General features: G+C 38.7%; 1 protein-coding gene across 4 annotated transcripts in view; it reads left to right on the top strand.

The window, feature by feature from the left end:
• Positions 1–24063, top strand: part of PDE4D (phosphodiesterase 4D) — an 871615-nt gene that overhangs the window by 660073 nt on the left and 187479 nt on the right. For all 4 annotated transcript variants that reach the window (XM_021702161.1, XM_021702163.1, XM_021702164.1 and 1 more), the window contains exons 3-5: positions 2640–2676; positions 11399–11472; positions 15876–15925. In XM_021702161.1, the coding sequence (XP_021557836.1) occupies positions 2640–2676; positions 11399–11472; positions 15876–15925 (161 nt within the window). The remainder of the gene's footprint in view (positions 1–2639; positions 2677–11398; positions 11473–15875; positions 15926–24063) is intronic.

Below are 24063 nucleotides of genomic sequence, written 5' to 3'. Positions count from 1 at the left end.
CACTCCCTTCCCACCTGTCCCTATAAATATACCAGTCCCCCCTTGCAAAAGCTATTTTCTCTCCTTAAAGCTGTTCCTCTTCCTTTTTTGTTAAAGTTTGTTGTTGCCATGTTTGTTTCATTTTATTTAAATGAGAGACAATATTACATAATCCTCTTCAGAAGAATCATATCACCAGGAGGTACCATTTCAAGTCTCCGGACAGTGCTCACTGTACAAATTTGAATCTAGCTTCTCATCAGATTATAGGGGATCCTAGTAGTCTCTTCCCATTTTAGGGAGCCCCAATAATCTTATTGTGTGGTATTGTAACTCCTTCTAGCTGTGCTTTTATTGGCCAAGTTTCTTTGTTTCAGAAGTTCCTTGTTGGTAAGGTCGTTCAAATGCAGCATTTCAGAATCATAGTCTATCATAGGCTTTTGAGTGTGTGTGTGCATTTACAGGTGATTAAAACTCACACATACTTTAAGCCAAATTATAGATAACAACGAAATGAATTCCTTGGAACTTAATAATCTTTTATTATTATGAGCACATTACAGGGTACATTTAAAATATATGTTCACATAATATTTATTTTCTTCCGTACACAAAATAACATATATTTTACCTGCATCATTGTACTTATGATAGTAGGTCTGATAAGACATTTCAATATTGAGGTGAGGACTTAGACAAAGGCTTAAAAGTTATATATTTGTTATATATTCAGAGATTATATAAGCATTACATCATTTTGAAAAGAAAAGGATAGGATATAACCTGCCCTTGATTGAGGACATGTGCCCATTGAAAGAGTAGAAATAATTTTACTGTTACTGAAATGAGACAATCTTGAGATATTTGGCAAAAACAATTTCCGAGCAATTCAAAAGAATGAAGTATCTCCATCACTAAAATTATAACTGTCTTTTCTTTCTGCTTTGACAGGGAAGGGAAGCAAGACTGGTAAATCATCCTAAATATTGTATATTCTAAATATATCTTTTACAGAGCTTACAACCAAAGAGAGAATTCATGTTTTAATAAACATTCACACCCTTTTTAGTTTAGAGTCATCCAATGTAATTCACGTAAAAAATGAGAAGACTTATTTCCAGGGATCAATTTCAGATTAGTGGTGTGCCTTTGTCAGCAGAACTTAATTCTTAGAAAATAAACTTTGTAGCCAGGCAATTATAAAGAATGAAATGGGAGAGAAGACTGTCCCTTGGGAAAACGTCTAGATTTCATATTACTTTAATTTTGACCATCCGAATAATCTATAGAAAAAACAAGTGCCCCCCCCCCCCAAATGTAATCCTGGAGCGAAGGGGTGCAAAATAACACGTTTCCTTTAAAGTGTGCTCCGACCTTTCCTGCTTTTTATTTTCCCACACTTTGAATTTCAGGATCTCTGTGTAATTTGATGGTGGCCGTAACGAATGGTCTAATCATTGGTAACGATCCATGTATTGACGTCACCCATATGCTGCTTGGGCTGAAACATATTTCATGGGTGGTGTTTGAGGTCGTTCAGTCCTTTTCTGAATTGTTCATGACTGAGTGCACAGTTCAGTTGCAGTGTTCTCAGTCAAAGTCATGTCCAGGAAGCTCTCTGTGTAGAGTAATTACATTCACTTTTGATGAAAGAGCTTCAGCTAGCTGGATCACGAAATACCCCATGGAGATTTTGGAAATCCTTCTCACAAGTCACCCATGCTAAGAAATACCACAAAAGAACTCTGGGCCCTGGCTCCCTGCTTTCCTCTGAGTAGAATGCTGCAAAACTTTCCTTGCCTTTCCCGGTTTCTCCGAGACACGTCATGCTGACACCTTGCTCCTGCATCCCGGGCTCGGTGTGGCCGACGTTGCTGTGGCAAAGGCACACACGGGGTAACATTCCCCCATTAGCTACAGCAGCGGGACGTGAGTCCGTTGAAAAGCTTCCCCGGGTTTTGATTAGTGTATGATGCAGTCCCGTGTCTTCTACAGTTGCTAGCCTGTCCAAACCTCACACACCATGATGCGGGACACTCGATGCTCATCACCTTCAAGTGTTAGATGGTCCAGGGGCTGCTCACTGAGGCCACTGCAGTTGCCAGCTCCTTCCAGAGCACCCCTTACTAATGCCTCTGCAGTAAGAAGCCACGAGTAAAACTCAGGCCCTGCGGCCGGAACGGTCTTTCTCCTATTGTATATCGCGTGCACGTGAAAAGCAACAGTGACCTTGCTTAATGATCAAGAAGCCCCCCCCTTTTTTTTTTTTTATTTGAGACAGAGAGAACGAGAGAGAGAGCACATGAGAGGGGGGAGGGTCAGAGGGAGAAGCAGGTTCCCTGCTGAGCAGGGAGTCCGATACGGGACTCGATCCAGGGACTCCAGGATCACGACCTGAGCCGAAGGCAGTCGCTTAACCAACTGAGCCACCCAGGCGCCCTCAAGAAGCCCCTTTTAACCCAGACAGCTGGACAATGGTTAACATCCCAGAAGACAGTTTTTCAACCCACTGGCTGGGAAGAACACGTGCTGAAGAATAAGGATGGAATTACTGTAATTCTCTATGGAAATTTATGAAAGTGCAACTTACTATTTAATACTGATCAAAGTGGTCATAGAGTTATCGTAATTTCTAACATGGGATTTGGTTTATTTTTCAGACATGGAGATGACTTGATTGTGACTCCATTTGCTCAGGTAAGCGCAGTTTGGTGAATGGGCGGGTTTCTCACAGATGTGAAAATTTAATTTGGGGGATTAGTTCTGGTTCTTAATTTCATTTTAAGTCAGATGCAAATACAATAAAAATTCTGTGGTTCATTTAAGTAATTCAAAGGCAGTGCTAGAGAACGTGACCTTAACCATATTGGACTGTTTCCTTATAAACCCATAAACCCAAAGAATGTCTTTGCTTCAGATTACAAATTACCTAAGTGACATATTTAAATGGGACCATAGTTACTTAACTTACATAAACACTAGAAGCAGAGGGCTATATCATGGATTAAATTACATTTAGTGTAACTAGATGCATGATCAGTGCTTGAAATTTAATATTTCAGTTCAACCTGTTGCTTTGTTTACTCCTTTTTTATGTGCCGTTTGTACAGATTTAAATTTATCTTTGTTCCTTTTAGACATACAAATCATGAAAATAAGCATATAACATAAATGCTAGAAGGTGATAAAAGAATCTAAAGCATTTGGAATATATATAAAATGGTTGGTAGGCAGATGTTCTTTATATAGGCCAGTGCTTTGCTACCTTGCTGCCCATTAGAATCACCTAGAAAGCTGTTATCCCAGGCCGTATCCCTGATCAACTGGATCCAAAAATCTGGGGGTTGGATCCAAGCACCTGTATTTATTTATGTATGTATGTATTTATTTATTTATTTTATTATGTTACGTTAGTCATCATACATTACATCATTAGTTTTTGATGTAGTGTTCCATGATTCATTGTTTGTGCATAACACCCAGTGCTCCATGCAGAACGCGCCCTCCTCAATACCCACCACCAGGCTAACCCATCCTCCCACCCCCTCCCCTCTAGAACCCTCAGTTTGTTTCTCAGAGTCTATAGTCTCTCGTGGTTCCTCCCTCCTCTGATTTCCCCCCTTCATTTATCCCTTCCTATTATCTTCATCTTCTTCTTTTTTTTTTTATTATGTTAATCACCATACATCATTAGTTTTTGACGTAGTGTTCCATGATTCATTGTTTGCGTGTAACACCCAGTGCTCCAGGCAGTACACAAGCACCTGTATTTTTTATTTATTTTTTAATTTTTAAAATTTTTTTAAAGATTTTATTTATTTATTCATGAGAGACAGAGAGAGAGAGAAGCAGAGGGAGAAACAGGCTCCCAAGGAGCAGAGAGCCCGATGCGGGACTCGATCCCAGGACCCTGGGATCATGACCTGAGCCGAAGGCAGACGCTTAACCATCTGAGCCACCTAGGCGCCCACAAGCACCTGTATTTTTTAAAGGTCTGGTATTTTTCCAGGAAAAGTTGAGAGTCCCTAGTATAGGTAGACTGGGAACAGGATGGAATATACTGATTTAACTGGGGCATAAAACAGGGTTAAAGCCAACACTAACTCTAAAAAGAAACGTTGAATATTAGGATACAAGTGATCCAGACAGATTATAAAAATGATAATAGGGGCTAATCATAATCATAATCAAAACTAGTTCTGATGCCTTGGGCAACTCATTTAACTTCTCTACGACTTCTTTTTTCAACTGGTAAAACTAGACGACTTGCCTGGATAAAGGTAGACCTCAGTTCAAACCCCATCTCTTCCTCTTGCTCAGTGAATGGCCTTGGGCAAGTCACTGAACTTTTTCAAGCCTGGTTTACTCCTCTGCTAGATGAAAGTTCCAAGAGAATCCATTTCGTGAGGTTTATAAGATATTAAAATAACACCAAGCTTGTGAAATGCTAAGCACAATTTCTAGGAAACAAGATGAATTTTAAGTGTTGTAATTAGTAAGAGCTCTTTCATCTCAAAAATGTTGTAATAGGTTATTTTTTCAATACATAATGGCGGTGTTTGGATAATAGGATTATGTGTAATTCTTCCCTTTTTTCAAATTTCCTGAAATTTTGTGATTGCTATAATTCAGACCAAAATTTAATGAATCCATAAGTAATACACCATATAATAGTGATTTTTTTCATTAATGCAGGCAATTAGAAATAGAATATGACCACCATATCTTTTAGAAGTTAATGTTTTGTTTGCTTATGGTTTTGCTGGAAATCATATTCTTTCTAGTACCTATATTTCTATGTTCAAAAACATTTACAACTTTTACAAATAAAAATTTGTACAAAAAAACATTTACAAATAAAAATACTTTTATTTGATATAAAAAGATTTTTTTCTCCAATAAATAGATAAATAAATTTGATTTGGTCCTTGCCATCAATGGTCTTAAATTCCTAGGAAATCTAGTCTTTTATATAATTAGACATATTCTGTAGTATACCTATAAAGTACAAAAAAACTAACAATTTTAGTACACTGGGAAATATATACATATGTAAAAACATTTAGTCTATGTTAAATTATTAAAATAAATATGTATATTTAATACATTTGAAATTAGGACTTTGAATATAAACCAACTCTGCGTAATATGTAGGCATATCTGATGCCTAAAAATAATCCTGGAATTTTAGAAAAGTTTGCTTATGATTAGCTTAATGATTTGTAACACCTTATGGAAGATGGTCATTGGCCCAGAGGTTGCAGATTTTTTTTTTTTTTAAGCGCTTCATATTTTGCACAAATGGCCTTTTACTTGGGTATATGATCTGGAAATCTATACTAGAATTTAAAAAATTTTTTAAATAAAAAGCCTGTTAAATCCTGAACAATTTCACCACTGATAGGGCATCTTTGGGAAAGCGGGTAAGGCCCAGTAGCAGCAGTTTGTCTATGACCATCTCTTAAGCCCTGTTGCACACTGCTAGCATATTTTGTTCAGCGAACCAATAACATCTCAAATTTTTAATACAGGACATATTCACCACTGAATACCAAATATTATATATAATGTTTAAAATGAGAGATGTTTATGTCACCTGAAGTGATAGCAACATTATTTGGCTTAATATACCATAGTTGCTTTTGCAAATGGACAGGAGACTTGATTTTAGACAGGTCACTCAGGGCAATGTTCAAATAGGCCAAAGAATTACCTCCTTCCTCCAGCATGCTTTGGAGTTTAGAATCTCACACTAAATTATTCTGGTTAAAAAGACATACTGCTTTTGGGGGTTCCTGGGTGGCTCAGTTGGTTAAGCGCCTGACTCTTGATTTCGGCTCAGGTCATGATCTCAGGGTCATGAGAATGAGCCCCATGTTGGGCTCTGTGCTCAGCAGGGAATCTGCTTGAGGATTCTCTCTCCCTCTGCCTCTGCCCCCACTTCCATCCTCACTGTCTCTAAAATAAATAAATAAATAAAATATAAAAAGACACACTGCTTTCAAAATAGATTTTTTTTCCATAAAAAAGTTTAGAAAAAATTATAAAGGAAAGGAAGAAAATGAAAATTTCCCATAATTCCAACTCCCTTAAAAACTAGTATTGACATTTTACTTTATATGCCCCTAGGTATATTTTTCTATGTGTGTTTTCCTTCCCATAAGTCTTAGTAACTGGCCTCACACTGTCTAAAGTGGTCAAAAGTCTCCCAAACCCACCTCATCCGCCTCCACTTGAGAGCTCATTTCTTTATGCCTGAGTGCCTCCCCAAAACATGAAAGGATCCCTCCCTGGTTTTTTTCCCAGTCATGGTTTCCTGTGAAGCTAAGAGAACAGCATCTTGTTATAAGAGAATTTAGAAAGACATCCAATTTGATGGACAGGGCTGAACCCTAACCCATCTGGGATAGGTGTCATCTTCAGAAAGGGTCCTACAACCCTGCTTCAGGTCGTGTTCCCATGTCTCCAACACTGTCGGGGTAAGCAATTCTTTCTGGTGTTTACCCTATACCGTTTGCCACTTCCAATTTCTTATGTTTCCCCTAAAGGCTCAGAATCCTTTTGGTCCTCACAAACATGATATTTTTATAGATGTGATTTAGTTCCTTTTGAAATATTCTCTGTTTTTGTTGAAATCTTTTGGTGTGGGGATTTCCTTAGGCGCAAAGGCGAGGTGTTGAGAGGAATCTCAGTGCCATGCCACATCATGCTGCTCCACAATTGGCCTTTTCCTCCCAAAAGTATAGTAACAGTTTGGCCAGAGCTCCTTAGGGGGATTTGGAATACCAACAAGTCACAACACCGAGGAAATGTAGGAGACTCTGCTTTGTAATTATTTGCCTCGGGCCACACCCGCCCAGATATTGGATAGGACTACAAGTCAATTAGAATTCTCATCTCGAAGTATGGACTGTTAAAAGAAGTGGAATATTTGATTAAGGAAGACACAGAAAATACCCAACTATTTTCTTGGATCCCTGGAGAACCCTCATGTTATTCAGACTAAGGAGATATGCCGGATTTAAATCTACAGGGTAGGAACAGCTGAGTCATTTTAGCTTTAATCAAAATACAGCATCTGGCATAATTTTGTAAAAAATGTACTAGTATTTAACGCTATAGAACATTACTATTCCATTTGGTAATAGAACATTGCCAGTATTTTTTTTTTTTTAAAGATTTTATTTATTTATTTATTTGACAGAGAGAGACACAGCAAGAGAGAGAACACAAGCAGGGGGAGTGGGAGAGGGAGAAGCAGGCTTCCCGCAGAGCAGGGAGCCCGATGCGGGGCTGGATCCCAGGACGCTGGGATCATGACCTGAGCCGAAGGCAGACGCTTAACGACTGAGCCACCCAGGCGCCCCGCCAGTATTTTTTTTAATGCCCCTGATTGTCCCTGCCCCATTTCACCCGGCTGTGGCTACCTTGTGGTCTCATCTTAATCCCCAGGTTGATGAAGCCACCAGGCGCCCCCTGCTGGAAGCTAGTCATCACATTTCAGCTAGCATCTTCTATAAATCAAAATACTTTTTAGATCGAATTATATGAAATCATCAATATTCAACCTTTGTTGACATACAAGAAGAGCAATTTCATACAGTTTAACCAAAACATAACTTGGAAAGGTTTCTATCAAAATGACTTTTCTATCTTGTAAGTAATCATAATTTGACTCCATTTTTTTTTGTTATTGTTGTTTGCTTGTTTTGTTTTGTTTTTGTTTTTGTTTTTTCTGGAAGTAAAACCAAGACAAGGAATTTTTTCTCCTCCTTTCCCCCAACTCCAGTGGCAACTGTGGCTACTCTTGATCTGTGTTTTAGCACCATCTAGTGACATGAAGTGTATTTGTAATGAAAAACAATCCTCAAAATTCTTTGTTCACTTTTTAAGCAGGGGTTTTTAAGGAGAACGTTGTTGCCACATCTTTTTGTTTATTTACAGCAACCTCCTCTTCAAATCTTTTCAAGTAGTCATTACTATAGAAGTATACTTTGCTTTTAGGCTATATGTTCAGTTGTTTAACTTTTCAATGAAAAGTGAAGATTCAGTGAATCTTATTGGTTAATAAATGTTAAAAGTATTTAAGAAAATCTGAGATTAGTGTGTATAAATAACATTTAGTCCTTCTCCTGAGCCAGTACATGATCCATCTCTACCACAGTTTTCCATAGCATCGTCATGATTTCTTTCCTAAAATGTATATATTTCTCATCATTTCAAATGCATTTTTGACTTCGACTGATTACACTTTTGCTTGGGTTGGCCGAAGAGAAAGAAATGGCCTTAATTTTCTAACCATTGAGCTGTGTAAGGGCAAACCTCAAGGTTCTTTTTGGTTAGCAAGCATTAAGGCGTGGAGAAAAGCATAGGAGCGTTAAAGCCCTGACTACAGTTCTTAAAAGGTTGAATTCAAGGGGAGTGAGAACTACCCTAGAGCAAAAGGGAAGAATAATTGAATCCTGACTCAAGGGCTTGAGTAAAACTGTTTCCGGTTCTCCCCCACAGCCTGTAGAACCAGACGCCTCACTCTGTAGTCTGGAAGATAAGAGCGTGAAAGACTAACTCAGTGCATTGGTGATGGAGGCACCTAGAATCAGTCAGCTAAATCTAGGGTCATGCTTTCCATAACAATTGTCTGGAACTTAAAAAAAAAAAAAAGATTTTATTTATTTATTTGAGAGAGAGAGAATGCGCACAGGCGAATGGGGTGGGTGGCTGGCAGAGCGCGAGGATCCCAAGCCAGCTCCGTGCTGAGCTTGGAGCCCCTCGAGGGGCTGGATCCCTCCACCCATGAGATCATGACCTGAGCCAAAACCAAGAGTCAGCTGCTTAACCGACTGGGCCACCCGGGCGCCCCTGTCTGGAACTTTTATTTACACTTCTGCCATTATCATATGTGTGCCATAGGGCAGGATATAATAATCCTTAATATAAAACTTACAGAGTATTATTTGTCCTATCACAAAAACAGTGGTCTAATACTTGCACGCATAAGGGATGATGGATTTACAAAATTATTTACTGCAGCAGTGTTTGTAAAAGCAAACTCTAGGAGACAACCTAAAAGTTCGTTGGTAGAGGGGACAGGCAGAATGTCTGGGGGGAGGGGCTGGGAAGGCAACTTCTTTTTTCACTTTTTATTTGGAAATTCTTCAAAAATGTAAGAGAATATAGCTAGTGACTATCTAAAATATAAAGAACACTAAAATCAACAGTTAAAGAATTAGAACAGTACCAGTATTTTTAATACCTCAGAGCATACTTCCCCGATTTCATCTACCTGCCTCCTCTCACAAATAACAATAATTTTGGTTTTTGTCTTTTTTAATGAGGGGGATGCATTCTACATTCTACCTTTATATTCTGTTTAAATTCTGTACCATGTGGAGATACAGATTATACAAAAGAAATACATTAAATTTAAATTAAAAACTGAAACAAAATCATCTGATTTAATATTTTTATTATAACAGAGTGAAGAAACAATTACACTATATCTTTCATGAACTAATGTTTCCTTTCAAATGAGCATAGAACTTGAATTACCTGCAGCAGTATTTCTATTTACGTAGGTGTCAAGTGCAGTGCGCTTACTATAACTTATTAGAACAAAGTTCTCAGAATTCTGAGGTTAAATTTTGCCTAGAAAAAGGAGCATTTAGAGAGTGCAATAATCTTATTTAAAATGTTTTATTAGTGTATTTGATATTCAATTCTTAAAGCATAAATTAGGCCTGCATGATTTAATGACAGTGGATCATTGATCAGATTTATTTCTGCATCATTCAAGATTTCATGCCTAATGAAAGACAGCATGCTCTGATGTCAACAGTTGGCTATTTGAATACTCCGTCATAGGCAGCGTGACCTTTCAGTGCTGTGAGTTGTTTATATGTGATAATGAGCCAGGTTTTCCAGTGACTGAGTTAATCATGGTTGGCACCTCAGGAAGCACCGTTAACTCCTTCAGGGGATAATGCTGTAGGTTGCCGTCCCAGGGTGTAAACAGCACCCCAGTGACTTACGAGAATTAATGCCAGTTTCAGAAATGTCTGAGACATTTTTGTCTTAGAAAAACATTTAGACTGTAGTCTAAGTCAGTGCCAGATGAAAACATCCTGGATATAGTTCTGGAACACTTGGAGCAATTATAAATTTGCATGCTTCACCCCCGCCTTGTTTACCAAATGATAGTCATTAAGTAAACTCCCCATGCACGTGCCAAATCATTAATCAGCTGGCATGTTGCCATAATGGGCTTATATTCGTTGAGTGCTTTCTGTTTGCCGGGCACTGTCCTTGGCACTTACCCTATCATTTCCTATCATCTTCACAACAACCTCAGAGATAGCTATCACTATCCTGGGTTATAGAAAAGGAAACTGAGGCACACAGAGATTATGTAACTTGTCTAAGTTCACACAGTGAATACATAACCAAGTCAGGCAGTCTGGGTTCTTAGGTAGTACCTACTAGGACACTTGAAATCTGTGTTTTAGTGCAACTTCAACATTCTCATTGTCACCCAGATTAATTATAGTCTCACCTAATATGGGCTCCACCTGGGGGAAACTTGCCCATACTAGTGGAAAGGGAGGCAGGTAAAGTCATTGTAAATGTTCTCTCCTAGGCTTACTTCCAATTCTTTTTGCCACCTTCTGGTTGCACTAGAATTAGAAAAAGAAGGACCTTCAGAGGTAGGGGGACATATTGGTCCTGCCTTATGTGTATGGGTGTGTTGTGTCTATGTATTCATTTATGCAACACATTTTTTTTTTTTTTTTTTAGTATCTTCTATGGGCCCACCTCTGTGCACATCAGGGTGGTCCTGTTTTATGTGAAAATGCATCCCTTAGTGATTCAGATAACCTTAACAAAGAAAATAATTTCTCTTTACTCGATAGATAGCCATGTAGCAAAGGTGAAAAAAACAATTTAAAATTCACCTAGCTTTCTGTCTTTGAAAGTCTGACGTTCTTGGTGAATGTTTGAGGAGAATTCGGGGATATATACATTTACAATTTTAACCCTTAAAGTGAGAGTTTATTATTATTTTATATTATACTATTTCAGATTTGCCTGAAGTGTAACAACACTCTATGTATATTGCCTGGGATATTGTTCTGCTGGCTGAGGAGTCCAGGAATATTGTGGAAGCTGTTGTTACTGTCACCATATTCATAGACAATGAGGAGAAATGTCTGGAAAATCTTTGCAGTCTGGCCTCCCTAGATTTCAAATAGATACATGTAAACTTCACTAAGGGCTAGAAGATTCTTTAATGGTATATGAAACTAGGTTGAGAGCAGTATCAGGTTTTCACTTAACAGACTACTTTTTAAATCACCAAACCATTTTAAATTGCACTAAAGATGGCCGTACTCCAAGTAGCTTAAAGAATCCCTTTTTGTTGTAGGTCTTGGCCAGCCTGCGAACTGTGCGAAACAACTTTGCTGCGTTAACTAATTTGCAAGATCGAGCACCTAGCAAGTAAGTTATTCTTTCCCCACTCCTTCTTGCTGAACTTTTAGATGGTGTTTTCTCAGTTTGATTGAACTCAGGGCAATATATTAGATTTCTCTGAGTCGTTGCCATGTTGTCTAACCATTTACACTAAGTCATAAGATGTCCTGTTAATTTTCTATAAATACTTTGTAGTGATGGTTCTAATATCAGAAATGAAGTAGTATGAGAAATAAATATGGTGATTGCGTCTGTCAGAAATCATCTGGCATAATCAGTCCTCTGCCCAGTTATTTACACTCAGGGTAACTTTATACTTTCGGCTTACTTCATAAATTAACCACGGACAAAGAATCTCATCAAGACTTTAAAGTCAATCCAAAGTCATCCTCTTAATTCTAAGCAACAATTACTTGGAGGAGCATCATATCATACCAAAGATCTTTGATTCTCTTGCTGTTACTGAAACTCAGATCAGGAGTGTCATGGAGCAATTAATAAAGTTGTGATTTTTTTTTAAAGATTGTATTTATTTATTTGACAGAAAGAGACACAGCGAGAGAGAGCAGGGAGAGTGGGAGAGGGAGAAGCAGACTTCCCGTGGAGCAGGGAGCCTGATGCAGGGCTCTATCCTAGGACCCTGGGATCATGACCTGAGCCGAAGGCAGACGCTTAACTGACTGAGCCACCCAGGCGTCCCTAAAATTGTGATTTTGTGATAACAGAGGAAGCAGTTGAAAAAAGGAAAGCTGAGATGGGAATTGATTATTATTTGGAAGTGCTAATAAAAGCAAAAAATCTAAAAAGAAAATTTTCCATGATTAAGTGGAAAACTAATTATTCAAATACTCCTTATTTTGACAATCTAGTGTTAATAATAAACAAAAAGTTATTAAAATATCAACTCCAAAGATTTTTCCAAAAGAAAAAAAACCATATTTTTAAAATCCATAGTAAGAGGGGGTGCTTGGGTGGCTCAGTCAGTTAAGTGACTGCCTTTGGCTCAGGTCATGATCCTGGAGTCCCAGGATTGAGTCCCACATCAGGCTTCCTGCTCAGTGGGGAGTCTGCTTCTCCCTCTGAACCTCCCCCCTCTCATGCTCTCTCTCTCTCATTCTGTCTTTCTCAAATAAATAAAAAGTAAATAGAATCTTAAAAAAAAATCCATAGTAATAAAAAAAATCCATAGTAAGAGGAGAGTGAATAGAAATTTATTTGGAATTATAACTTACCTAAGTGTATAAAAGAATATGAAAAATATGAACTTTCCATCCCATAATAATGTAATTGACCTCCCCAATTCACATTTCTATGATTAAAAAAAGCTTTGGACATTGTGCATGCATTTCCTGTGATAGAAAATGTTTTTTAAAAAGCAATATAAAAGCCACAATGCAAATAATTCGAATGGGACCCAGAAGCTTCAGTCACTTGTTTTTTCCAGGTAATGAATTTTTGCAGTTCTGTATCCTCAGTTTGAACATTTCTCACCTTCTTCCTCCCCACCCCAACCCCATCCGTTGGACTAACTATAATTCATTCTTTAGGTCGCGGCTTAAATATAATTTATTTGGGGCCATCATCCCTGACTAACACCCAACATACATACATGCCCACAGGTCCCAAACTTGAAGGTATGCCCTTCCATCTCTGTCCAATAGCATCCTGCACCTAACTCCTTTGTTAGCACAGACCCCTCTGTGCTCCATGTGCCTACTTACTTGTCCGAGTGCCCCTTAAGAACGTCAGTCTGCAGTGAGCAGGGGTTGTACCTGGCTCATATGTGTACCCTGGGTGCCTAGCATAATACCCGGCACAGAGAAATCACTCTGCGTGTGCTTGTTGGCTGGAAGAATGAACTGATAATGTAGCATGTGGAATCAGAGGGTGTACTTGAGGTATTTGTTCATTACCAAACATGTCTTCTGTGCTCCATGGCCATAAAATACCACACTGAACCTCAACAGCCCAGTGACATCTAACCAAACAATATTAGCTGATAGACTCTAAGTAAAGGCCTTTGTGGTCTCTCTTTTGGTTAGTGCAGTTTTGTACCTTCTTTACTGATTCTGATTCAAATCAAACCAATATCTTCCAATATCAGACTAGTAGGATTCAGTATACACACAGCTAAGCTCTGCTGTGTTCAGTGACAGTGAAATGGTTATAACTCTGGCCCATCACATGATGACCATGAGGGAATCAGAATTTTCCCTGCTGGACACTTACAGTGCCACTAAAACATTTCCAAGCTGACCCATGGATTTTATGGAAGGCATGTGCTACCTTGCACAATCCACCCTTTTTGTTTGCTCCAGGAAAGGAGTCAGTCCAGGAAGAAGACATGTGAAGCCTAGCCCCTGTGGGTACTCAAATGTGCATTGCTGACTTTGCTAGCCTACTGTTGGTTCCTATCACCTTGCTCTTGCATGTTTTGAGATTTTCAATTCCAGAGTGAGTTCTGGCTCATTCTTCATTAAATCATTTATCACTGTAACCATGAATCAAATGATTAATATTTTCTGCTTGTCATTACTTGAAATATCAAGTCCCCAAGTTGTAGGATTGATATTAAGAGAAGATAATGAGTAACAAGTCAATAATTTGGTTTTCCAAAACAGTAGAAAAGTTTAGGACTATTTACGTTACACCGTCTTCAGATAAAATGCTTCCTAAATTTTCACAGAGCAAGAACTAAATTCAGTTATAAATTATTTAAATAAACTCTCAGCAAGATAACTGTTTATAGAGAGATCAGATCTATTTCAGAGTAGCAATTTAGAGCATTAACCTTTCTGTTTTATGAAGCATTAATCAAGTTTCAAATTTCCTCATTTCATTTACTAATAAAAACTAAAATAATTTCGGGTACCTGGGTGTCTCAGTCGTTAAGCGTCTGCCTTCAGCTCAGGTCATGATCCCAGGGTCCTGGGATCGAGTCCCACATCGGGCTCCCTGCTCGGCAGGAAGCCTGCTTCTCCCTCTCCCGCTCCCCCTGCTTGTGTTCCTGCTCTTGCTATCTCTCTCTCTGTCAAATAAATAAATAAAATCTTAAAAAAAAAAAAAAACTAAAATTATTTCACAGTCGATTTTGATGTGTTTCCAGTCAAACACGAAAACTTCAGTCCCATACTGACATCAGTAAACTTAACAGCAATAAGACAGAGCCAGATACTGACTGGAACCAAGCCAGTGAGAATTTACAAAGCACTTGATTGCGTTCCCCAGTTAAGAGAATTGTCATCTCAGGAGAGCAGTTGTGAACGCAGCTTTGCAAGGGCCTGCCATGTGCACAGATGCGTGGCTGTTCGTCCAGGTTCCTCAAAAGCATCCTAAAAGTAAGGCAGTTTAGCAGACCGCTCGCCCTAGAATTCCACTGCTTTAGTTCAAATCTCAGCCCTCTTCCTCTGAACAAGTGATTCAACTTCCCAAAGCTTTGTTTTCCTCGCTGGTAAAATTGAAACAGTGAGATTACCTGCTTTAAGGTTTCTTTTGAGGATCAAAGTAGATTATTCATCTAAAGTACTCATTTAGCACAGTGTCTGACACACAATAAGTGTTTCGTAAGTGTTGGTTAAGTGTTAAAGATCACTATGCAATATTTTTAAAGTTTCCAATTATAAGTGACAACTTTCTAAAGTTGTATTTTATAAATGATATTCTTTTCAATATAATTTATTAAGCATTGATTGAATACTGGATACATTGTTCTGGGCTCTGTAGGGAAAACAAATTAGTTTTATAGCAGGGTTTTTTAGGTCAAGGGGTTTATAATCATCTTGTGAAACTTGGGAAACTTGGAAAACTTAGAGGACACAGATAGAATCAATTCAAGTACCTTTAGTTTATAGTATTTTTAAAGCCTCTGTAGCATCTATTTGGACAAAGCATTAATATGCCTCTCTAACAAATGCATCAGAGATGTTACTCAATATGAGGAAGGAGAAATGAAAGGGTTTAAATAGCTTCTATAATTGTAATACATTTTACAAGGAGTCATTCATCTCTGAGAATTTGTGCCAAAAACAAAAGTTTCTCACCACCGTATTTGGGAAATGACTTGTAGATTGACTGCTTTTCAAATTCACCAAGTCTGTGTTTGCTCTATATGCCCTGGCTTAATGGAATGTAGTCAATCAATAGGAACGTCCTCCTCTATCATGTCCCTATGACATTTACTTCAGCTTTATTTGCCTCGAAGTCTATCACTATGAGATTTAACTATTTTCCTTTTTGACCTGTGTGATCTGAACTATAGTGCAAAGGGTGCTTGGGAACTTAAGTGGCTAGTCTGAAAGAAGTCTTCATTTGCATGTCCTAGCCTAAAAATAATTCTTTAAATTAAAATGACATATCTGAAATGACTCAAAGAGTCCTCAAATTAACATGCACCACGTATTTACTACTTTGTACTTTTTTCTCTTTGTCAGAAGATCACCCATGTGCAACCAACCATCCATCAACAAAGCCACCATAACAGGTAAGGAAGATCTAGTAGCCTTCTCTCCTTATGTCTAGAAAGAAACCCTATCTTCCAAGGTTTGATACAAGACTAGCACCAATTTTATATTGTAATTCTATAATTTTAAAGAAATTGATCCTTTTTCTATTATGACTTATTTCATTGAGCCCACAAGTTGTCCATTTAAGCTGTTACTTGGGAAATCTTTACTGATGTGCCATTTTAAAAAACCATTTAAATCTGTGCTTGTGCTAAGTTTAACATTGCTCTGGGCATTTGTATAAAGAGATAGTGTTACCTTCCAAATGTTGACCGTGTTGTTTCCAGGCTTATGCTACCAGCATGATATTAATATGTGGTAGTTTGGTTTAATGAAAGTGAAAGCATAAATAAAAGGGACCTTCCTGGTTAATTGATATCCCAGTTGTGTGTAGGAAGGAAACCCATTCCAGTGTGCTGATTTGGACTCAGAATTGAGAAGAAATTTACTTTGGGAGGGGAGAGAAGTAATTATACAACACAGCAAAGTTCAGTGAGATCAAAAGAACAGCTGTTTGGGGAAGAGAAGGGGAAGGAAGGATGAGGGACATAAAGGGCAAAAAAAAAAAAATTATCCCAATTCCTATTAGTCTATTTTGGACATGGGACTTGACCTCATCTGAACCAAAAACAGAACAAATGATCTCATTTTGCTGAACCTGAAACCAAATTGAACTCATTTAATCATTTCTTGAAACCCCAATTGATTCATTAAAATAATTGCCTGGAAAAGCAAACCTATGTTTTCTAAAATTATTACCAGAAGAAAATTAACATAGTCTCCAAATTAGACCAATACTTCATTTGATTCAAGTGCCTTCCTTGGACTCCAACTCTGAATATTCTGAGAGCTCCTTATTAAGTTATTAGTGAGAACACCTTGCTTGAAAGTTAACTTCACTATTCAGGTCAGCACTTTTCCTCTGGTCTCCTTTGTGGTCACTACCTCAGAGTTGATTCTGGAACAGTTGGTAATGTAGTTCTTTTCTGAATGTCTCTTGAATGGGATTTGTACTTCAATGAATATTAAATTGTTGATTCTCTTTCCCATGCTTATCTTTCAAGATCTTATTGGTGACGGTTTTCCACTATCATTTCATAGTGTATGCCTGGTCCACCAGTTTTCTTCTTTGTCATTGGTCGAGAGGTGGACAATAGCTGAAATTCCTATGTATCAAAATAAGTTCTTTGAATAACAAATTTCTTTCCAGATAGCCAAATTCAATGTCAATGAGCCTACACTGAAATCAGGGTGTAGAAGTGAATGGCTTTTTCTCTGTGCACTTGCCTTTTATGTTGAGGGACAAGCAGGCCATCCTTTGTGGGCATGCAGCTGGGGACTCTAGTGTGAGAGACCGCATGGAACCTTGTCCCCAGCCCTGCTCTGGGCCCTAGATTTCACCCCTATGAGGAGGGGCCATCCCCCCACCCCTGCTATTTTTGCCAAAGGCAGGACTCTGACGTTGTGGTTTGAGCAGAATGCAGTGCTATTTTGGTTCCTGAAAGCTTTTATAGCTTGAGGTCACATAGGAGCCAGCCCCACAGGAGCATCCTCCCTGAGAGCAGCTGCGGGTCCCAGTGGAGATGGTTGTGTCCATCAAGAAGTGGTGGGTGGTCAGCGGTCCGGGCAGCTGTCCAGCCACCCTGGCAGATGCCTGGAAGTGATTAAAGGGAGAGTAATTGCACTCAAAGGGCACAGACTTTGTCTTAAACACATGTGAGAGACCCTTTAGCAGCTCCCAGAAATGTTCACATAGTATTGAGACCCAGGAGCAATGCCAGAGGGAACTGAAATCTGGGAATTAAGGTTAACATGGCCTCATTTGTACCCACAAGTTTCTGACCTGGGGCCTAGGGACAGTGGGACTGCAGAAATATCTTATCTAGGAAGGGAAACTGATTAACTGTCATTAACTGCTTAGTGCAGCCGTGTTCATCACAAAGCACACCAGGAAACTAACTAGAAAATGAAAGTCTTTTTCCTTGCCTCAGCCTAACAAACCAAGGTGGAAAAGCGGAATGGAGGGTAAGGGAATGAAGGCAATAGCAGGGAAAGATTCCGCTCTCTGAGCCCATTCTGGAAAAACGGGCCCTTAAAAACATAAGCTTCGACAGTGTAAGAGTTGAGACACACAGAAAAGTGGATTCTCTCCCTCAGCAGCTGACTGTTCAGGTTCTACCTCCAAGTTCACTCCCCCTGTTGTTGGAACCCAGCTCCACCTCTGTGGTGGTCCTGGGAAGGACAGGGAAGAGTGTTAGAAAGAGTCAGTGGGACATCCTTTAGGATGAACTTGACCTTCTTTGATACTTTGTTGAGGATCTAGAGGAAAGGTGTAGCATATGGCACAGTCCATGAGGGGTCCAAATGGGTGCTGTGGTGACATGTCCAAGGGCCCCTGGGGGGCAGCCCCATAGAACATCACTGACAGGAGTCCCTGGAATTGTGCAGCGTGGGTGCTCTGCCTATCTAGAATTCAAAGCATGCTCTACCATGAGAGCTGCGTGACCCTGAGCAGACCACATACCTTTCTCTGCCTCAGTTTCCCCATTTATAAATTGGTTATCATATGTCATACAGTTATTGCCAAATTAAATGAGTTCACGTGTGGATGCTCTTAGCACAGTGCTTCACAGAGTAGGCACTCAATGCATCATTTTCTCTTTCGCTTTGCACTTGTTTTTATTCTCCGGATGTAGAACGAGGGGTAATGGAAAGAATAGGGCAGAGTGATGAAAGAAGAATGAGAGAAAGACAGCTTGCAGGGGCATGAAATATGGAGCCCCACAAAATGGACGTACTTCCTTGGTGCCGTCAAAAATGGGCCCTTCCAGTGTTCCCGGTGCTCTGTCCCTTCCTCTCCTCACTGCCACAGACATTGGTGCCTTTGTGATATGGGCAGTAAAGTGTGGTTCAGAATCATTTTCAAAATCGAACAACTTACATTGGAGTCATAGCTCTTTGAAGGAAAATAATGAACTCTTTATAACTTTGTCCGTAAATCACTGATTTTTTTAAAAAAGAAGAGGTAAGAACTTTAACAGTCTACATATGTCACGCTATGTTTTCTAAAGCTTTCTCCTGTAGAACTTAGAAACCCCTTTTCCCCTTTGAGGTTATTCCGGTTGACATGTTTTAAAGCCAGGAGAGTTTGATTTTGTATCATTAGAGTTAAAGCATGTAAATCACTTGGCAGTTTTTGTTTCCATACCTAATAGGTAAATACACAGTTCTAAAATGATCTCACAGTTTTTTAAAAAGTTTCCAAATGTACATTTATAAAAGTCTTACTACTAAATAGCTATTTTGTTCTTTACTGTGATGTAACAAAAACAGGGTGTGTGGCATTTGGAGCTGGAGTCCAAAGCCTGTCTCCGTCATTTGAAGAATGGAGACGTGAGTAGGTAGCTCTCAGTCTCTCAGTTCTGGGGAAAAAACTCAGGGAGATAAGTTAGACAAACACCAGAAGTCAGCAGGTTATGAGTAACGCACCAAGTGCTTCTTCCTACAACCATAATCCATGCCTGGCATTTTTGTTGTTGTTCTTAAAGCTAATTTGAAAACTCAGAAAGTAGAGGAGGAAGATGGTGATCATGTGTCAGCTTCTCTGGAACATTTCATTTATGATTGTTTTTAAATAGTAACAACAGGACATTTTTAGGAAATCTTCGTATTACTTAGAGCAAGACTCACCTGCACAGGTCCTTGAGGAGCCATAAAGAATAGAACGGAAGAGTGTGTTGGAACATGAGGGGGCAGCAAAGCATCAGGGATGCCCAAGCCATCGTGGTATCGTGCTGTTCTGTATTGGTTTGGGAATACAGCCATGTCTCTTTGGATATAATTAGTCCTTTGGAGCATTTCGTTTTCAAACGATGTTAACTCAGGAAAAGTCATCTCATAAAACCTTGTCGTGTCTTCACAATATCACTTTTTACTATGTTTCTAATTTCCATTTTTTCAGTTGCTTTATTTAATCATTTTCAAATTAAGGATTTTCACACAAGAATGTAACTCAGGGAAATTTTATTTAAGCTTCTCTGTCGTAAAGATGAGAAAACTGAGGGGCACCTGGGTGGCTCAGTCGGTTACACGTCCGACTCTTGACTTTGGCTGAGGTCATGATCTCAGGGTCGTGAGATGGAACCCTGCATTGGGCTCCACACTCAGCATGGAGTCTGCTTCGTGTTCTCTCTCTCTCTCTTTCCTTCTGCCCTTCTGGCTCATTCTCTCTCTCTCTCTCTAAAATAGAGTTGAGAAAACTGAAACCTCGTAAGAGCCAATGCTACTTAGACATAGATCCAGGAATAAATATCTCTGAGTCCAGGGGCCTTCTTATGCCCTGTAAAATCATCCATCTTAGTAGGGTAGCCTTCAGACCCACCATAGAAGTGTATATTTGGGGAAAGTAAAAGAAGAATTAAGGGATATTATTGTGATGATGATATTATATGATGATATTATTCTGAGCAATAGATAGAGCATTTTATTTCTTGTATATAAACCTCAAAATTAGAAAATATCATGTCCCACCTTATCACTAGACAGGTCTTTATATTTAGAGCTGTTTTGATTATATTCACTGAATATAACTTATAGGCCCTCAGATAAGTAGAGCTTGGTGGTCTAAAGCAAAAGACTTGAGATTTTAGAAAACACAAGCTTTTTTCTCCAAGCAATACAGTAAATCTAACTGCTTACACTTTACCTGTAGAGGGACACAGGGGATGCAGTGACAAGCATAAAACAAAATTGGTTTTAGTCCAAAAAACATTTTGGTGTAAGTCTCCACTCCACTTCATATTTTTTCATCCTGAATATTCACAACTCCTTAAAAAATGACTGTGTTCTAAATAGAATTTAGTCAGTTGGTAAGTAGAGGACTTAAAAAGTAAATTATCCAAATAGTACTAATCAGTCAAGACACAATGAGAAGAAACTTGGCCTTGTACGATTATTGTTCTTCTAAAGCACAAAGCCATTCCTAAAATCCAACAAGGGGGGAAAAGAAACAAAAATATTTAACTGGAACAATTATTATGTTATTATCTGGACTAATCATTTAACATTTTGAGCTTATTAAAGAAAAGAAACCAAGAAACTATTTTATGGTAACAATAATGATACTAGGTACTTAGGTCCTTTTAAGTCTGTATGCGTGTGTGTGGGGGGGAGAATAAAAACAAGTAGTGTATATAATATAAAAAAATATGTGTAATATAACAGATAATAATTGAAAGCAAGATCTGCATAAAGAAGGCAAAAGGGATGTAGGGGGAGCGAGGCAGGGGGAGACACTGAGGTAAAATGTGTGATAGGACAATGTGCGTAGAGGAGGAGGCCTAAGCCGGTCCACAGAAGTCCTCATCAGCCAGTAGCAGGCACTGCTTCATCATGTAGTTCCTTTTTTTCCCCTTTCTTTTAGTAAGAGCAGATTGTAACAAGACTAATAATTGCAGAAAATGAGAGCTCAGTTAGCTTTTTTAGGAATGTGATTGAAAAATGCTGAATACATGTGGTTTAATAGCTTGAATGAAAAATTGACGAAGATTGTGTATGTGAGTGTTTATATATTGACTTTTTGGGAAGTTTTTTGCTTATTTTACTTTTACACTTGATACATCTAATGACTACTGAGTGTTTAAAAGTTTTTAAGTCAGGGGCGCCTGGTTGGCTCAGTCAGTTAAGCGTTTGACTCTTGATTTCAGCTCAGGTCATGATCTCAGGGTTGTGAGATTGAGCCCCACATTGGGCTCTGCGCTCAGTGCGGAGTCTGCTTATCTCTCTCCCTCTGCTGCTCCCCCTGTTTGCACTCTCTCTCAAATAAATAAATAAAGTCTTTAAAAAATAAATAATTTTTTTTAAGCCAAAGGAGGTTACTTTTACAAAAATTAAAAGACTTTCCTGGAAAAAGTGTTAAACTAAAAGATTTGCTTAAATGCATGGAATATAACTATATGACTGTATATTAGAGGTGTAAAAGTCTGTTTTATTTCTTATAAGCTAACTTATTTTGCCTTTCTTTTTTTTTTTTTTTTTTAAAGATTTTATTTATTTATTTGACAGAGAGAGACACAGCAAGAGAGGGAACACAAGCAGGGGGAGTGGGAGAGGGAGAAGCAGGCCTCCTGCGGAGCAGGGAGCCCGATGTGGGGCTCGATCCCAGGACCCTGAGATCATGACCTGAGCTGAAGGCAGACGCTTAACGACTGAGCCACCCAGGCACCCCTATTTTGCCTTTCTTTAGTCTTATTTAGATCAGTAGAAAATATACATAATATATACACACACACACTAATATGTAAAAAAACCAGGTCTGACACAGTAACTTTTCAACCAGGAATTAATTGACGTCATACTTGGTTTTTTAAACAGTGAAAACAATGCATAATCATGGGAAAAATAATTAATTGAATCTCTATTGCCTGAATATCTGCTCTGGGTATTTTGTTATAACTTTAAATGACATAATTAAATGAGATTACATATTCATTTAGTCAGCACAGTAAAAACGTTATGAGTCAAACCATATAGGTTGAAACCGTAGCTTTACTTTTATTAGCTGTGTAATTGTGGTCAATTTACTTAAATTCTCTAAGCATTTATTTTCTCATCAGTAAATCCTAAGTCAGTGATTGGTACCCGAATGTATTCAACAAGTGGTAGGTAGGGTAAATGCTATAATTTTATTATTATTATCATCCATTTGGTAAATAAATATTTTCTGTGCACCTTCTATATGGCCTGCAATAAGGTAGGTGTTGGACGTCAAGAGATGAGTAAGTGGCTACTGGCATTAAGGAATTCACAGTCGAGGGGAGAAGGAATCATGAATAATTATGTGCAAGTGAAGGGCCATGATTGAAGCAACTTCAAATACATGTACCACCTATGGAAAGCTACCTGCTGAGCTTTGAAGAACATAGAGTTCTGCCTATAGTTAGGGGATGATCACCTGACCCCAAGGGATCAGCAAGAGTGAGAAGTAGAAGCAGAGAATGCCTTTCAGGTCAGGGGACTGGGGACAGTAAAGGACAAAGAGAGTTGAAAGTGTATGGACCAACCAAACAGGAGGCTGCAGGAGCAGATTAAGGCAGTGGTGTGAAGAGTATTGGAAGCCAGTGTTGATCATGGTGGACTTTATTTTATGGGCAAGGGAAAATCATCAATCATTTCTATGCAGAGAAGTAAGTATGTATTTTAGGATGACAGCATTGGAATGGGCTCCTGGGTGGCCCGGTCGGTTAAGCATCTGACTTTTGATTTTGGCGCAGATGTTGATCTCAGGGTTGTGAGATCAAGCCCTGTGTCTGCTCCATGCCGAGCATAGAGCCTGCTTAAAATTTTCCTTCTCTCCCTCTGCCCTTCCCCCCACCCAAAAGAAAGAAAAATAAAAGAAATGAAATGGAAACAGACCAAAAAACAGAGAGCAGAGGCAGCCCCATACTCCTTAGGAGGCTGTTATCTATCAAGTACACGCTAAAGATAATGCAGCTCTGAACTAGGGTGGTGGTGTGGCCAGCGAGGATGAGGGCATGGATTCAGAGCTCTTTCCAGAGACCAAGTTGAGAAGACTTGGCAGTTGATTAGCTTGAGGAGTGATGAGAAAAGACGTGAAAGCTTTAGTCATATACACAGATGTTCATCACAGCATATATATATATGCATCAAAGATTGAAAACAACCCCAAATGCTAAATAATATATGAATTCTATTTAGGTATAAAAAATTCTATAATAAAAAGGTTTTTAAATGATGTATGAGAAAATTTTAGTCATGTAAAAATGCTTCTATTTTAAAGAATACTTGATAAAGTGCTAAGTGTAATGGATTTAATTTAAGACATTTCTTAGCTGTTGACTAGTAAGTAGCAAAGGCAGATGGCTTTACTATTTTACATAGAATCTAGTGACAAACATGTAAGTATTTCTCAGGTCTCAGTCGTCTGTTTGCCTCTCCCCACCTGGAAAAGGTACTAATGAGATGCTGCCTAATGATATTTCAGTATTAGGGAGCCACAGTGAAGAATTAACTGTATTTTCAAAGAATATCCCTTGAATAGGACCGTACCGTGTCTGTTGGTACTGAGCCTGAGACACCTATGGCAGGACTGTTCCAT

Source organism: Neomonachus schauinslandi, chromosome 7 (assembly GCF_002201575.2).
Source record: "Neomonachus schauinslandi chromosome 7, ASM220157v2, whole genome shotgun sequence".
NCBI classification, from domain to species: Eukaryota; Metazoa; Chordata; class Mammalia; order Carnivora; family Phocidae; genus Neomonachus; species Neomonachus schauinslandi.
The sequence above is the reverse complement of the archived record's forward strand: the minus strand, read 5'-3'. Positions and strand labels throughout refer to the sequence as shown.